Source organism: Mirounga angustirostris, unplaced genomic scaffold, assembly GCF_029215605.1.
Source record: "Mirounga angustirostris isolate CCGP_5_RB_7025 unplaced genomic scaffold, mMirAng1.0.hap1 SCAF_15, whole genome shotgun sequence".
Lineage (NCBI taxonomy): Eukaryota > Metazoa > Chordata > Mammalia > Carnivora > Phocidae > Mirounga > Mirounga angustirostris.
This window is the reverse complement of record NW_026991723.1, coordinates 233,946-251,712: the sequence shown is the minus strand read 5'-3', so window position 1 is coordinate 251,712 and position 17,767 is coordinate 233,946. Positions and strand designations below refer to the sequence as shown.

Below are 17,767 nucleotides of genomic sequence, written 5' to 3'. Positions count from 1 at the left end.
TACAAATTGTGAAAGTTTGACTTCTTCCTTGCCAATATGGATGCCTTTTATTTCTTCTTGTTGTCTGATTGCTGTGGCTAGGACTTCCAGTGCTATGTTAAATAACAGTGGTGAGAGTGGACATCCCTGTCTTGTTCCTGACCATAGAGAAAAAGTTCTCTGTTGTTCCCCACTGAGGATGCTATTAGCTGTGGGTTCTTCATATATAGCCTTTATTATGTTGAGGTATGTTCCCTTTATCCCTACTTTGGTGAGGGTTTTTATCATGAATGGTTTTATTGAGAATTTTTGCATCCATGTTCATCAGGGATGTTGGCCTATAGTTCTCTTCTTAATGGAGTCTTTGTCTGGTTTTGGTATCAGGGTAATGCTGGCCTCATAGAATGAATTTGGAAGTTTTCCTTCCTTTTCTATTTTTTGGAATAGTTTGGGAAGAATAGGTATTAACTCTTCTTTAAATGGTAGAATTCACCTGTGAAGCGACCTGGTCCTGGACTTTTGCCTGTTGGGAGATTTTTGACTACTGATTCAATTTCTTTCCTGGTTATCAGTCTGTTCAAATTTTCTATTTCTTCCTGTTTCAGTTTTTGTAGTTTATATGTGTCTAGGAATTTATCTATTTTTTCCAGGTTGTCCAATTTGTTGGCATATAGTTTTTCATGATATTCTCTTAAAATTGTTTGTATTTCCATGCTACTGGAGAACCAGCTCTTGGTTTCATTGATCTGTTCTATTTTTGTAGTTTCTACATCATTTAATTCTGCTCTAATCATTTTTTTTTTTTAAAGATTTTATTTTATTTTATTTTGACAGAGAGAGACCCAGCGAGAGAGGGAGCACAAGCAGGGGGAGTGGGAGAGGGAGAAGCGGGCTTCCTGCCGAGCAGGGAGCCCGATGCGGGGCTCGATCCCAGGACCCTGGGATCATGACCTGAGCTGAAGGCAGACGCTTAACGACTGAGCCACCCAGGCGCCCCTGCTCTAATCTTTATTATCTCCCTTCTTCTGCCGGCTTTAGGCTTTGTTTGTTCTTTTTCTGGCTTCATTAGGTGTAAGGTTACTTTGTTTATTTGAGATTTTTCTTGCTTCTTGAGGTAGTCATGTATTCTATTTGTGTGTGTTGTTCATTTTATTTATTTATTTGTTTATTTTTTTAATGTCAGTTAACCACTGTATAGTACATCATTAGTTTTTGATGTACTGTTCAGTGACTCGTTAGTTGCATACAACACCCAGTGCTCATCACAACACGTTCCCTCCTCCATCACCCATCTACCCCATCCCCCCACCCCCCTGAAAGGACTATGGATCCTGTATCCTATATACTTCCCTTTTAGGACTGCTTTTGCTGCATCCCAAAGGTTCTGGTCTGTTATGTTTTCATTTTCATTTGTTTCCATGTATTTTTAAATTTCTTCTTTGACAATTTGGCTTTCCCCCAGCCCCTGGAGCCGTCTGCACAGCCCTGGCTGGGGGAGGGGGCTGGCCAGGCCCTGGTGGGCAGGGGAGCAACAGCAGCACACCCCACACACCCCCCCCCGGGCCACGGGGACTGCGGATGGAGCAGGGCCTGGGGGGAGGGGCCACATGCTTGTGCAGACATGGGGGGGTTAGAGGTTAGTGACGGCCCCCACAGCACACGTTCCACATGTTAAGCCGTCATGGTTGGCCAGTTACAGCGATGGATGAACTGACCGGTGACAGGTGAAAGCAAGAGGGTGGCTGGCCCCCAAGAGGCCTCAAATCATGCACCCCACCCCACCCCCACCCCAGAAGAAGAAAAAGAACAGGACTCAGGGCAACTGCAAAGGCCCACAGGGACCTGAGCACCCCATGAGATTCCCTTGGAAAAGCCAGGGCCTCAGGTTGGGTTAGGATGGGTGGGTGGGGGAACCCAAAGGGGTACGGAAGGGGAGGTGGAGGCCTGGCCTGGAGGCTCCCTCCCCCTTCTGCCCCCCCCGCCCCCCCTGCAGCCAGAAGCAGCTAGGCGAGACCACCTAGGAGGCTGGGGCCTGTGGGGCGGGGCCAGGAGGGATGGATAGGGTCGCCCGGGGGGGGCAGACCGGTCAGCACTTTGGTAAGGGGTTGGGATGGGGTGGGGGTGGTGGGGCGGGGCATGTCATACAGGTCTATCTGTCTATCCAAAGGCCTGCCGGTCTCCCGGGTCAGGACTCAGTCCTTCCATTCCTTTTTGATGGTAAGGTGCCTCCATTCCCATCTGGGAGGCCAGGTGTCCTCATGCCTCTGCCTTTTTTGTCCCAGTGGGCAGTGCCGGAGCCCACGGCCCCAGCAGACAGCCCTCGGCGGACAAAGCCAGCGGCCAAGCCTTACTTGTTCCACCTGGGCCTGCCAGCATGTTGTGTGCCTGGCCTGTCAGTATTTATTGCCAACATATGTGCTGTCCTCTGGTCCCCCTGGCCTGGTGCCACCATCCCCAGCTGGTCCTCCCCAGACCCAGCCAGGACAACTGTGGGACCAAGCGGGGCACAGTTGGAGCCCTCCCCTGTGCCTCCCCTCCCCTTGCCTCCTCTGTTAGTCCTGGGCCTAGAATGTTCAGGAGCCTGACCCTGCTGCTCCTTTTCTGACCGGGAAATAAACTCCCCCAAAGGGGAAAAAACAATTTTTTCTTTGATTTCCTGATTGACCCATTCATTGTTTAGTAGCATGTTGTTTAACCTCCACGTATTTGTGGTTTTTTCAATTTTTTTCTTGTGGTTGACTTCAAGTTTCATAGCGTTGTGGTCTGAAAATATGCATGGTATGATCTCAGTGTTTGTACTTGCGGCTTGCTTTACAACCTGATATGTGATCTGTTCTGGAGAATGTCCCATATATACTTGAAAAGAATGTATTTTGCTGCTTTAGGATGAAATGTTCTTTTTTTTTTTTTTTAAACAATTACTGCTTTTTTTTTTTTTTAAGATTTTATTTATTTATTTGACAGAGAGAGAGTGAGAGCAGGAACACAAGCAGGGGGAGTGGGAGAGGGAGAAGCAGGCCTCCCGTAGAGCAGGGAGCCCGATGTGGGGCTCGATCCCAGGATCCTGGGACCATGACCTGAGCTGAAGGCAGACGCTTAACGACTGAGCCACCCAGGTGCCCCAGGATGAAATGTTCTAAATATATCTGTTAAGTCCATCTGGTCCAGTGTGTCATTCATTTCCTTGTTTATTTTCTGCAGAGATGATCTGTCCATTGATGTAAGTGGGGTGTTAAAGTCCCCTACTATTATTGTATTATTATCAGTGAGTTTCTTTATGTTTGTTATTAATTGATTTATATATTTGGGTGTTCCCAAGTTGGGGGCATAAATATTTACAAGTTAGATCTCAATGGATAGACCTCTTAATTATGATATAGTGCCCTTCTTCTTCATCTCTTGTTACAGTCTTTGGTTTATATTTAATTTTATTTTTTAGCGGGGTGAGGATGGGCAGAGGGAGAGAGAGAATCCTAAGCAGGCTCCACGTCCAGCATGTGAGCCCGAGAGACAGTTCAGTCTTAAAACCCTGAGATCATGACTTGAGCTGAAATCAGGAGTTAGACACGTTAACTGACTGAGCCACCCAGGCGCCCCCTAGTCTTTGGTTTAAAATCTAGTTTTTCTAATACAAGTACCATTACTCTGGCTTTCTTTTGACATCTATTCACATGATAAATGGTTCTCCATCCCCTCACTTTCAATCTGCAGGTGTCTTTAGGTCTAAAATGAGTCTCTTGTAAGCAACATATGGATGGGTCTTGTTTTTTGTTTTTGTTTTTGTTTTTATCCATTCTGACACCCTGTGTCTTCTGGTTGGAGCGTTTAGTCCACTTATATTCAGAGTGATTATTGATAGATATGTAGTGCCATTTTATTACTTGTTTTGTTGTTATTTCTGGAGATTTTCTCTGTTCCTTTCTAGTCTTTGTCACTTTTGGTCTCTTTTTTCCACTCGGAGTCCCCTTTAATATTTCTTGCAGGGCTGGTTTCATGGTCACAAACTCCTCCAGTTTTTGTTTGTCTAGGAAACTATTTCTCCTTCTATTCTGAATGATAGCCTTGCTAGATAGAGAATTCTTGTTCTTTGCCCATTTTTTAATTGGGTTATTTGGTTTTTTGCTCTTTAGTTATATGAGGGTTTTTTTATATATATTTTGGATATTAACTTCTTATCAGATACATGGTTTGTAAATATCTTCCTCCATTCCATATGTTTTCCTTTCATTTTGTTGTTCGTTTCTTTTACTCTTGCAGAAGCTTTTTAGTTTCAGATAGTTCCGCTTGTTGATTTTGGTTTTGTGGCTTGTGCTTTAGGTGTCACATCTGACTTCATTTTTGATGTTTGACACCCTCTAAGCCTCACCCCTCTCTCCTTGCTGTCAGTCCCACATCTGGGCGAACTGATAAGAAAGCCAGGTGCTCCCTCCCATGGTGCTGGTGGGAAGCTGCATAGGAGCAGTCAGCCTGGCCCCACTGCCCAACCACCATAAAAAAACAATCCATCTCCTTTTCTTGCTCTCTCAAGCCACTTTGAACCTGCTTCGGAGCTCTCTGTTGAAAGTTTCATTGCTGAGTAATGAACTTTTTCATACCTTATTGGTGTGACTCTTGACATCTGAACCAAATTTGGGGTGGGGATCCATTCTTCCTCTACAGACAACTTAACGGTTGGTTCAGTGAGCAGGATGTCTAGATGATCCCTACCACCACAGGGGTCTTTTTCTTCTCTTGCTATCAGGCTCTCCTGCCTGCTGGCAACTACATACTTTGAGCTGTGCTGCTTTATGCTACATTTGCTGAGTCCTGTAAGCCTCTGTCATATATGTAACCAACCCAGGTTGAAAGTTAAAACTGGCATTTAGGGACGGATGTGTGTCTCAGATTGATCCAAGTGTCTCAATTCCTGCATAAGTTGTGACTAATATTAGGCTTGGCTCAGGGAAACGAATTTTATGCTGTCCCTGTTAGTTGTGTGTCTCAAGCAGGCTTTGGCTGTTGTATAGACTACTCAGGGTAGCGACTGATACTTTTGCATATAAGGGCCCATTGGGTGGCCAGTTGTGTGAAGGAAGAGCTGGGACAGTGCAGCATGTAAAAGCAGATGGCTCCCCTTTCAAAATTTTGTCATGTTCTGTTGTGGTTTTTGACTTTCCCTGTGACTCATCTTTTCAAATAATTCTTTCTGTCCTTTCTAATAACTTTTGTCTTCTAGAAAATACCATTTAGATGCCCTCCTCTTCTTACTTTCCAGTGTTATTACTCAATAACTGTCTATATTTTCTCATGCCTTTAGGTTATTCTAACCCTATTTGGATGTGCTAATCCCTCCCCCCGCTTTTTTTTTTACTAATATATCTGGGTGCTACTAATAGATTACATTGCTTAAAACACCATGTTTATAGCTATATGGAACCAAACTAAAGTACTGCCTGTTACCTAACACATGAAAAATTGTTCTCAGTGGGTTTGTAAACTAAAGAAAGAATATGCCTCATATTTGCAGTTCACATTGTCTCTGTTTAGTGTCCATAATTATGTTTACTTTGTTTTAATGTTTTTTAATGATTCCCCTACATCTGACCATTTAATTATTTTGGGATCTGTCTGTTTATTCATATACTTACTCTTTGTGCTTAGGCTTCACTTACCTCTTGAGTGGACCTGACCATTATATACATAGGCACACATGGCTTTTTCCTTTTCTAATTCAATGGTCCACAGAAACTCAGACAAAACTACATTAAATTATTTGATAACTGAGTCTTCTGCCCCTGTTTTTTTAATTAATGTTTCTGTAGAGAATATTTAGCAAAATTAAATTCTTGAGTTTATGTGATAGGCAGAGGTTATTTTTCTCTTTCAGAGGGATTAAATTTTTTTTTTCTGCTAGGAGCAACTCAAAGGGCCAATAATTGTAATTGGAAAGGGAAAAGAACTGCATGAAATGTTTAAAATGTCAGTCTTTGTGCATTAAGCAGTGTTTACGGTGCACATCTGTGCCAACTGAATATGAATGACTCAGAATATCTGGTCTTTGTCGTTATTTTAAGTTAAAGAAAAGAGAGACCCCTAGATGATCTGTGAAAGAACAATGAATTTTGAAAGGAACAGAGGATCAGAAAAAAAAGCTGAATGGGGAAAAGAATATAGTTGACCCATGGATGATGTGGGGGTCTGGGGCGCCAACCCCTCATGCAATCATGAATCCACATATAACTTTGACTATCCCAAAACCTAACTACTAACAGCCTGCTGTTGACCAGAAGCCTTATCGAGAACATAAGCAGTCATTTAACACATATTTTGTATGTTAGATACATTACATGCAGTATTCTTAGGACTAAGCTAGAGAAAAGAAAACGTCATTAAGAAAATCATACAGAAAATAAATTTACAGTACTATACTGTGTTTATTGAAAAAAATCCACATATAAGTGGACACATGCAGTGCAAACCTGTGTTGTTCAAGGGTCAACTGTATATGTGTGGATTTAGTAGTAAAAGAGACTTTAGTGACTAGTGGAAAGATAGCTTGCGTATACACATTTTATTGGCCTGAAATTATGACCCTGTATTTTACTGAATGAGCAGTTGAGTCAGTGGTGACAGGAATTGCATATAAATAAACTTTTTAGCACAGGAGCAGATTTTTACACTGAACACTGTTGGTAGTAATATAAATGTTGTCAGATGTAACAATGGGTTTGTAAGCTAAAGAAAGTGAAAGATTGCAAAATGTCAAAATCCATGTTTAGGAATCCAGTATTAGATGTTCTCAGGATTAATAAAAGCTGTTAATGTGTGTGAGTAAAAAAAATATGTCTGCGAGCATGATAAGGCCCTGGAGGCAAAATGAAATGGATATTAGGTTAGACTGTGTCTATATTCAAGAATTCTAGTAGAATAAGGTAATAGTATCTATTTTTATGTAAATATTTACTGAGAATCTACTATGTTTTATGTGCTCTTCCAGAATTTGGAATATTAATGATCTTATTCTGGGCAAGAATGGTGTATTGGGGACAGCAAGCTCCTGTCACTAAGAGAACCCAAGAAACAGTGACTCAGAGAACATAAACATTGACCCTGTATCACATGACAGTTCCCAAGTCATTGCACGGCCATCCCTGAGAGCAGAGGTTGGCAAACATTTTCTGTAAAGGCCCAGAAGTCATTATTTTAGGCTTTGTGAGCCATATGATTGCTGTCATTACTACTCAATTTTGCTGTTTTAGCCCCAAGGAGCTAGAGGTACTACATCAATGAATGAGTGTATCTCTGTTCCAATAAAAACTTTATGCACACAGAAATTTGAATCTCATATGTTTTTCATGTGTCATGTAATTATTCTTCTGATTTTTTTTTTTCTGACCATTCAAAAATGTAAAATCCATTTCTAGCTTTTGGGTGGAGGCCTGGATTTAGTCTGAGGGCCATAGTTTTCCAACCTGTGCCTAGGGCATTACCAGCCACAGAGCTGGATGCCACTAGTCTGGAATACAGTCAGTGGAAAGAGAAGAGGGTTGTGGAGACATGCCTACATTCTTAAGACATGGGCTTTGTCACACAACATAATTTTTACTCCCATTTGACTGGTAAGAACTGAATTACTTGGCTTCACCTCACCATAAATGAGGCTGTTGTTTGGGGGCAGCCATGAACTTGGCTACCAGCTTCATACTGCTGAAGGGAGAGGAGAGGTTCTGATGGAAGGCTCTCAGGCCCTGCTTCAGACAGCTGCTCCTTTCTCCTGTTATATGCCTCCTGTTGAGTGCATATATCTCTGCACCCCAAACCAGAATAAAGAATTGAATCATAGACATTTTTTGCCACTTGGCTAAGTCAGAAGCTACAGTAGTTCTACTCTAGGGGCACCTGGGTGGTTCAGTTGGTTAAGCGTCTGACTCTTGATTTCAGCTCAGGTCATGATCTGGCATCATGAAATCGAGTCCCGCTTCAGGCTCTGTGCTCAGCATGGAGTCTGCTTGTCCCTCTCCCTCCCCTTCTGTTCCTCCCTCCACCCCTGCTCACGTGTGTGCTCTCTCTTTCTCTCTCTCTCAAATAAATAAATCTTAAAAAAAATAGTTTTACTCTACATAAATACATTGGTATTTAGGGCAGAGTGATTAATAGGGAAAGAGAAAGTAGATTAGTGGATGAAGGATTAACAAGAATAATAAGGATAACAAGGATATAGACTCAAATACTTCTTTTAAGCCACACAGTTTGTCACTTTGTTCCTCTGACAGCTTACTAGGTAGTTCTGCTACACGCGTAGAGCTGATGTGGCTTCACTTTGAATCTCCTCTTCTCCAATTAACAAACATTTGGTTTGGGCAAATACCTTACTCTTCTTTTTTTTTTTTTGAGGTTTTATTTATTTATTTGACAGAGAGAGAGACAGTGAGAGAGGGAACACAAGCAGGGGGAGTGGGAGAGGGAGAAGCAGGCTTCCCGCTGAGCAGGGAGCCTGATGCAGGGCTCGATCCCAGGACCCTGGGATCATGACCTGAGCCAAAGGCAGACGCTTAACAACTGAGCCACCCAGGCATCCCAAATACCTGACTCTTCTGTGGCTGAATTTCCTCATCTGTAAAATAGAGACAATACTGATACCAAGAGCAGTGGGTTGTGATGATTAAATGAGTTAGTTATAGAACTTAGAACAATGCCTGGCACATCTAAATGTTACTGCTTATTATTTAGTAAATGGAAGACAAGTATTTGTTTTATTGCTATACATTATATATACATCTATTACTATTCATATATATTTTTATACATATTTGTTATATTTATATAAAGCCTCTCAGTTCTCTCTATTCACCCTAAATCAACTGTATGTATTATCCCTTCTATGTTCTCTTAACTGTTCTTTGTGTGTTTTATTTTTTCCTTCTTTTTTAGATGGGGATATTGGTTTTGAAACTTCACAGCAGGGAATGTCTGAAGAAGTTTCAAACCAGTTTGAGAGAATTAATTTCTTTACAGGAGATGACCCATATTCCATTTTAGAAGATTTGTGGCAAGATGATAAACAGAGAGGGAGATGTGAGGAAAACCAGAACACAGGTGTAACACAAGTTACCTTTATCAACAAGGGAGCACTATTTAATGAGAGAGACTGTGAATATAAGGACAGTGGGAAAATTGCTCATGTAAACACATACCTTGTTCCTGCAAGAAAAAGACTCCAGAACTATGAATCATTTGGAAGGAGTTTGAAGCCTATTGTAAGCTTATGTGATTATAGAAACAATGCAAGAGGAAATCCTGATAAGATTATTGGATATGGTAATATTTTCACTCATATGAATTCTCATACAGAAACGAATGCTTGTGAATATAACCAGTGTAAGAAACTTCTGAGTCATAAGCAAGCTCTCATTCAACATCAAAAAATTCATACTGAGGAGAATCTCAATTTATTTTCTGATTATGTAAAAATTTTCACCCAGAAGCCACACCTCTTTGCACATCAAAGTATTTGTGCTGAAGAGAAACAGCATGAATGCAGCAAATGTGAGGTAGTCTTCACTCAGAAGCCCCAACTTGCTGTACCTCAGAAGGCTTTTGTAGGAGGGAAACCCTGTACACGCACTGAATATGAGAAGGACTTGTCTCTCAAGTCAAATCATGAGAAAACTTACACTGAGGAGAATCACTGTAAATGCAATGAATATGGAAAAGCTTTTATCCAGAAGTCAGATCTGTTCAGATGCCAAGGAATTCATATTGGAGAAAAACCCTATGAATATAGTAAATGTGGGAAAAATGTCTCTCAGAATTCAAACTTCAGTGTACATAAAAAAATCCATACTGGAGAGAAACACTTTGAATGTACTGAATGTGGAAAAGCCTTCACAAGGAAATCAACTCTAAGTATGCATCAGAAAATTCATACAGGAGAAAAACCCTATGTATGTACCGAATGTGGGAAAGCCTTTATCCGGAAGTCACATTTTATTACACATGAGAGAATTCATACTGGAGAGAAACCTTACGAATGCAGTGACTGTGGAAAGTCCTTTATAAAGAAGTCACAACTCCACGTGCATCAGCGAATTCACACAGGAGAGAATCCCTTTATATGTACAGAATGTGGGAAGGTCTTCACTCACAAGACAAATCTCATTATACACCAGAAAATTCATACTGGAGAGAGACCTTATATATGTGCCGAATGTGCAAAGGCCTTTACTGACAGGTCAAATCTCATTAAACACCAAAAAATTCATACTGGAGAGAAACCCTATAAATGCAGTGATTGTGGAAAATCATTCACCTGGAAGTCACGGCTCAGGATACATCAGAAATGCCACACTGGAGAGAGACATTATGAATGCAGTGAGTGTGGGAAAGCCTTCATCCAAAAGTCAACACTAAGTATGCATCAGAGAATTCACAGAGGAGAAAAACCCTATGTTTGTACTGAATGTGGGAAGGCCTTCTTCCACAAATCACATTTTATTTCCCATGAGAGAATTCATACTGGAGAGAAACCTTATGAATGCAGTGATTGTGGGAAATCCTTCACAAAGAAGTCACAACTCCATGTACATCAGCAAATTCACACAGGAGAGAAACCCTATAGATGTGCTGAGTGTGGAAAGGCCTTCACTGACAGATCAAATCTCTTTACACACCAGAAAATTCATACTGGGGAGAAACCCTATAAATGTAGTGACTGTGGAAAAGCCTTCACTCGAAAGTCAGGCCTCCATATACATCAGCAGTCTCATACTGGAGAGAGACACTATGAGTGCAGTGAATGTGGGAAAGCCTTTGCAAGAAAATCAACACTAATTATGCATCAGAGAATTCATACAGGAGAGAAACCCTATATTTGTACAGAATGTGGGAAGTCCTTCATCCAGAAATCACATTTAAATCGGCATCGGAGAATTCATACTGGAGAGAAACCCTATGAATGCAGTGACTGTGGGAAGGCCTTCATTAAGAAGTCACAACTCCATGAACATCATCGAATTCACACAGGAGAGAAACCATTTATATGTGCTGAGTGTGGAAAAGCCTTCACCATCAGATCAAATCTTATTAAACACCAGAAAATTCATGCTAAACAGAAACCCTATAAAGGCAGTGACTTTAGGAAAGCCTTAAACTGGAGACCACAGCTCAGTATACATCAGAAATCAGATTCTGGGGAAGTAGAGTGCCCAGTGCCACAATCGTGGTGTGGGGATACAAAGTAGTGAGAGGATACAGCTTGACTAAGAAGCAGGAGGTAATCAAAGCCACCTTACGTCTGGTCAGAAGTATGAATGTCTGGATCACAGAGCTGATGTCGTTTTATGTGTGAGGGAGACACTTTGAAGAAAGTGTTTAAGCAATGTGTGATGGCCATGCTTAACTACTGGACAGATACTGGGATTGTCAATCCCCTGCAAATAATAGTAAATATGCAAGGAGAGAACTTGGCAATCTTGTTTCATGTTATGGATAAGCAGCTTTATAAATTCAGGGCTGTATTTGATATTGACCAAAGGAATTTCTTAATGAGTAGAGTGCTAAGAAAATTTTTAATTGTTTAAGGATGCTGAAATGAAAGCAAAAGTATGGACAATTCAGGTCTATAATGAAGAAAAGCCAAAAGTTTTTGTAAAAATTGACATTATTAAAGACACAAAGAAAGGATTCTTTTTTTTTTTCCTTCAGGAAGTCAGTTATTTATTGTTTACAGTATCAGTATGTGGAAAGGAAATTTGGATAAACATTTTTTTATTTGATTTTGAGATTGGCAAATCAGATCCACAGGCTTACTTGAATATTCACAGGCCTCTTTAGTTAACCAATATGTTCCCTTTTTTATTAATTCCCTGCCGTGGCCCAGATAACTCACACCTGGGATGCATAAAGTTTTCCCAGCTTGTATCCATACCCAAAGTGACCAGTGAGGTAAGCAGCAGCCTTGCAGACTACTTACTATCACCTTAGAACTGGCCCTGAAACCAAAGGACTTAGTCTCAGGTCACAGATACAGAGGTGAGCACTTTGAACTCTTAGCCTCATCCACAGAAATCTGTATTTTTTATTGATTTCTGTTTGGGAAAGGGGAACAATTAAGAAAATGGATTTCAAAACCTAGAATTCTTTTCTTCCAATTTTGTTAATACATTCTCTGCATAGTCATTACATGCTACATGCTAGGTTACCACTGGACACTACTGTTTGCATTTGAGTTTGTCTTCTTAAAAAACAGAGTTGCACATTGGAAGAGTACTCTTCCTTTCTCCTCCCAATCTCTACAAATTAATCTTTTTTTTTTTTTAAGATTTTACTTATTTATTTGACAGAGAGAGAGAGAGACTGCGAGAGAGGGAACACAAGCAAGGGGAGTGGGTGAGGGAGAAGCAGGCTTCCCGCCGAGCAGGGAGCCCGATGTGGGGCTCGATCTCAGGACCCTGGGATCATGACCTGAGCCGAAGGCAGATGCTTAACGACTGAGCCACCCAGGCGCCCCTCTACAAATTAATCTTACTGTGTTTTCAAACCTTTTCTATTCTCCCAGACTTACTCCATCAGATTCTAAAAGAAGTGTTTTATCATCCAGAATATTTGTGAACTTGTCTCTCCTTTAGATCAGCCCTTTTGTGTTTTATATATTTTGAGTCTTTGTTTTTACATACATTCAAATTTAGAATCATTATACTCTTCCTGGTTAATTGAAATTTAATCATTATGAAATGTCCATTTTTATTGCTACTGATGCTTTTTTTGCCTTAAAATTTACTACATCAGATGTTAATACTGTATGTACACTTCACTTATTGAAGGCTGATTTTGTTTTTGTTTTTATTTTGTTTTTATTTTTTTATTGAAGGCTGATTTAAATTAGTATCCACACCACTCTGGACAAGGTGAGAAGCTACAAAAGTAGCTCCTTTATTTCCCTATTGACTTACATGGTACTACTGTTATGCATTTGGATTTTGTAAGTGGTCAGTCTTTAGTGTCTCAGAGTCAATATTCATCTAGATTAATCCGCGTACTTACCTTTTTTATTCCTTCTTTTAAGTTTCACTCTAGAATCATTTTTATCCTGGCTGAAGAAGACCCTTTAGCATTTCTTTTAGTGTGTGCTTGCTAGTGACAAATTTTGTTTTTGTTTCTTGGAAAATTTCTTTTACCTTCATTTTTGAAAGATATTTTTACTAAATACAGGATTCTAAGTTGACAGTTATTTTCTATTAGTATTTTGAATATATTTTGTTAAGGTTTGTGTTTCACTGTTTTGTTGGAAAATACGCTTTCAGTGTAATTACCTTTGAAGGTAATGTGCTTTTTTCCTTTTTCTCTAGTTCCTTCAAAATTCATGTCTTGTCTTAGGCTGCCAACAATTGCACAGTGATATGCCTAGGTGTGATTTTCTATGTATTTGGGGTTTGTAGTGTTTTTTAAATCTGTAGCTTAGTGGGGTTTTTCTTTTCTTCACATTTTGTGAAATTTCTTGCTATTATCTATGCAAAGTATGCTTCTGCTTCATAATCTTCCTTTGCTTTGTCTAGAAATAACCCCATTATTTACATCCCATTAACCTTTTTCCATTGGTTCTTTCAGATTTTAGTGATGATTGTCTTCTCCTATACCTGATGATTTTATTTTTTTAAATTTTTTTTTAAGATTTATTTATTTGACACACAGAGAGAGACAGCTAGAGAGGGAACACAAGCAGGGGGAGTGGGAGAGGGAGAAGCAGGCTTCTTGCCGAGCAGGGAGCCCAATGTGGGGCTCGATCCCAGGACCCTGGGATCATGACCTGAGCCGAAGGCAGACGCTTAATGACTGAGCCACCCAGGCGCCCCGACCTGATGATTTTAAATCAACTACCAGACACTATATATTAAAAATTGTAGAGATACTGAGATGGTTTGGATGATACTTTCTTCCAGAGGAGATTTGCCTTTGACTCTTAACAGGTGACTAGGCGAGAGCATGAACACCCTTGTTTGTCTTCATCCAGTCATGTAATGAGAGTATGTAAAACTGGGCTCCAGTCCCCATAAAGGCTTGGCTGGCATTTTCACTCCTATTTCTAGGGGATACCCTAGAGATGTAGACTTGGGGAGATTGCCAGGTGCCTCATCCTGGGAAGGAACTTAATTCTAGTATTTGTACCAGTAGGTCCCATAAATTTGTCAAAAACTGTCTTAACCTTTCTTGGCCAGCATTTGCTTTAAAAATTAGCAAACACCTCTTTTTAATAAATAGCCCCAAATTCCAGAGGTTATGTCTTATCTCTAATCTTACTCATGTAGTTTCTCACTTCTTGGTAGCTTTCCAGTGCCATCACAGAATTAAATATATTTAATATTTTCTTCGACTTTTTAGTTCTCAAAGAAAGTACTGGTCTGTACAACCTACTCTGTCATTAGCAGATTCAATGCACTGAGAGCTGTTCCTCTCTAAGGACTGTGGAGTTCAGAAATACATATTTTTTTAATTACCAAAACTTTTCAAACTAAAAAATGAAAATGCTCTGATTTGTGACACTATTCTCACTTTTTTGTTGCTAAAAGTTAAGGCACTTACTGTTTTGTTAAAGATCTTGTAAACTTTGATACATAAGAGAAAATTACCTTTGGTGGTGTCAAATTTTATTATGGTAGCTGCCAAACTTTAGCAAAAGAGGATTGACTAAGAGACTCTCATGTTTCTTTTTTAATAGTGTGTTTTTTGTCCTTTGGATAATAAATAGGAAGTGAAGTTAATGAAGACTGGTCTAAGAGCACAGGGGTTTGAAAATAAGGATTTCAAAGATTAATTTAGAAGGATTACTGAGATAGTGATTCTCAACCTTTTTATTCCCAGGCACATTTTATTTACTTTTTATTTTTTAAAATATTTTATTTATTTATTTTGAGAGAGAGAGACAGAGAGTGCACGAGCAGGGGGAGGGGCAGAGGGAGAGGGAGAAGCAGACTCCCCACTGAGCAGGCTCCATCCCAGGTCCCTGGGATCATGACCTGAGCTGAAGGCAGATGCTTAACCAACTGAGCCACCTAGGCACTTCCCCAGGCACATTTTAAAAAGTACAATTCTGCATTACTAAGCTAAAAAAAAGAAGATGCATTACCTTTTGTCAACAGGGTAGTAACATCTAGGACAAAGGAAGACTTCCTTTTGTGGGCCTCCACATATTTGAAGGGGCACTGGGGATTGATTGGGGAATGGATGATGGACAGTTATGGGTGAAATGGGAGAGTTGAATCTTACTTAGTTGGAACTCTAAGGTCGATATTGATTGAAGGCATGTGCAGTAAGGGCCTTACCAGGGGGAGTAGTGTGAATTAGACGTATCTTTTTATGCCACTCCTGTAATACAGTTCCTTTGTATTTACAGCAAAACTCCTTTTTTTTTTTTAAGATTTTTTTATTTATTTGACAGAGAGATAGTGAAAGCAGGAACACAAGCAGGGGGAGTGGGAGAGGGAGAAGCAGGCTTCCTGCCTAGCAGGGAGCCCAATGCGGGGCTCGATCCCAGGACCCTAGGATCCTGACCTGAGCTGAAGGCAGATGCTTAACAACTGAGCCACCCAGGCACCCCACAGCAAAACTTTCTAAAAGCAATTTTACAATCTAAGTTTTTAAATTAAAAATCTACTTTAAATTAATTTAAAAACATTTTTAAATCTCATTCTATGAATTCAGAAAATGTAAGAAAACTTTCACTCAAACCAACATTTAATCGTACATCAGATAATTCATAGGAGAGAGTAGTTTTCTGTCTTATTAAAAGTGAGTAGGGCTTCATTTACAAATCATTATATCATCACATAGCAGAGAATTCATGCTGGAGAGAAACCTTATGAATACAATAACTAGAAAATCATCCTGAAACTGAAAAGTTAACTTTCGGGGTTTTTTTAAGTGATTTTATTTATTCATCTGACCGAGAGAGGGAACAGAAGCAGAGGGAGTGGGAGAGGGAGAAGCAGGCTTCCTGCAGGGCAGGGAGCCCGATGTGGGGATCATGACCTAAGCCAAAGGCAGACGCTTAACGACTGAGCTACCTAGGCACCCCATGAAAAGTTAACTTTCTGAACATCAGCAAATTCACATATGAGAGAAATAACAGGTTAGAAGCTCATTTTTCCCCAGAAGCCCATTTTGGAGAGAGAACCCTATAAAAGCAATGACTGGAGAACCCACATGGAAGTTATAAAATTTCTGCTGCAAGTAGACAAAATAAATGCACTTTGTGTGGAAATAGCTTCATTCAGAAATCAGTTTTCAGTATTTGTGCATGAGTGCGGTATTTCCTGAAAATGAGAAAGACTTCTCTTAGTTTGAACTAATTATAAATTACTCATACTACAGAGTTGTTTTATGTCAAAAAGTCTTTGTCCACAAGTTACATCTTACCAGACATCATAAACAGTGGAGGAGAGTAAGTGTTATGAGAATACATCATTTTCTTAAAATGCTATAAAATTCATACTGGAAGGAAACTAGAAGAAGTGCTCCCCATAGAATCAGATTTTACAAGAAACAGATTTCATTTTGTTTATTGGTTAAATTTCATGTGCATGTCTCAAACCAGTGGGAACCATTAGGCCAGCCCAATAAGTGACTTTTTTTTCTTAACTTCTTAAACTTTTTATTTAGGAATGGTTTCAAACATATAGAACAGATAGAAGTGTTCAAGAATAGGAAGGGTACAAAAAATATATAGTGACCCTTCAACCAAATTCATCTGTTAACATTTTGCTCAATTTATTTTACCGTTGAAATTACCTTTTAATTCTTAGAGATTAGCAATGTTGGCAAGAAGCAACTGGATTGTATCAGTAAGACAGCTAATTTTCTGTTATTAATCATAGAAAATGAATATTACAATTCAGTGGAAATGAAATTTCTTCCTTTTCTTCTATCACTTTCAAGGCCTTTATGATGTCCTTATTCCTCAAAGTGCAGATGATGAGGTTTAGCATGGGAGTGACACTGTACAGGATGGAGACCAGCCGGTCTTGCCCCAGTGAATTAGAAGACATGGGCCATACACACGTGAACATGGCACTGCTGTAGTAGTAGAGAAGGACAATCACCAGATGAAAGGCACAGGTTGGAAAGGCTTTTTGCCTCCCCTCTGAGGACCAGATAGAGGTAGGAAAGGAGTTACCACTCAGTGGAGAACAATGCCAACTCATTGACAGAAGTGTCCCCACAAGACAACAGCCTTTCTTTTAATTAAAAAAATACATTGAAACATACATGTAACTGTGTAAGTGTGACTTAAATTTTATCTCCTGAATTTTGCACTTTTTCCATTCTCATATCAACTCCAGCCACACGAACAGTCTGTCTCTAGATCTAGATAAGCAATGGTAGTCAGCTTCATAGTTTTTTTACTCTGTCATACAGACACATTAATATCTGTGCACACACGAGTGTGTTTTCATTGTCTTAAGATGGGATTATATTACATACACAGTTTTGCATCTTTTGCACTCAATAATAACTTTTAACTAGCTGAAAAGAGTCCATGTCTAGACAGGTCATAATTTGTTCAGCCTACTCTGCCACTGTTTAGTCACATTTTTGTAATTAGGAAAAAGGATCCATAACCACCCTCAAGAGGTAGGATAACATAATGGGCTAATAGACAGTCATAACCATGTCCTTACCTACTGAAGCTTTTTTTCTTCCTTTCTGTAACCTACGTCTAGCAGTGAGACTGATGGATTGATTGAATTGTCTTTTCTTATTTTAATAGAAATTGCCAGATATCTGTAGAATAAGACTAACGTTTCATATTTCCAAC

The 17,767-nt window shown here is 39.8% G+C and overlaps 1 protein-coding gene across 6 annotated transcripts in view; it reads left to right on the top strand.

The window, feature by feature from the left end:
• The window catches only part of ZNF484 (zinc finger protein 484), a 47,115-nt gene extending 35,475 nt beyond the window's left edge, over positions 1-11,640 (top strand). For 5 of the 6 annotated variants that reach the window (XM_045882061.3, XM_045882056.3, XM_045882057.3 and 2 more), the window contains one exon: positions 8,890-11,640. In XM_045882061.3, the coding sequence (XP_045738017.1) occupies positions 8,890-11,198 (2,309 nt within the window). In that variant the 3' untranslated portion in view covers positions 11,199-11,640. The remainder of the gene's footprint in view (positions 1-8,889) is intronic. The other variant, XM_064579856.1, reaches the window with a different exon arrangement.
• The last annotated feature ends 6,127 nt before the right edge of the window (positions 11,641-17,767 follow it).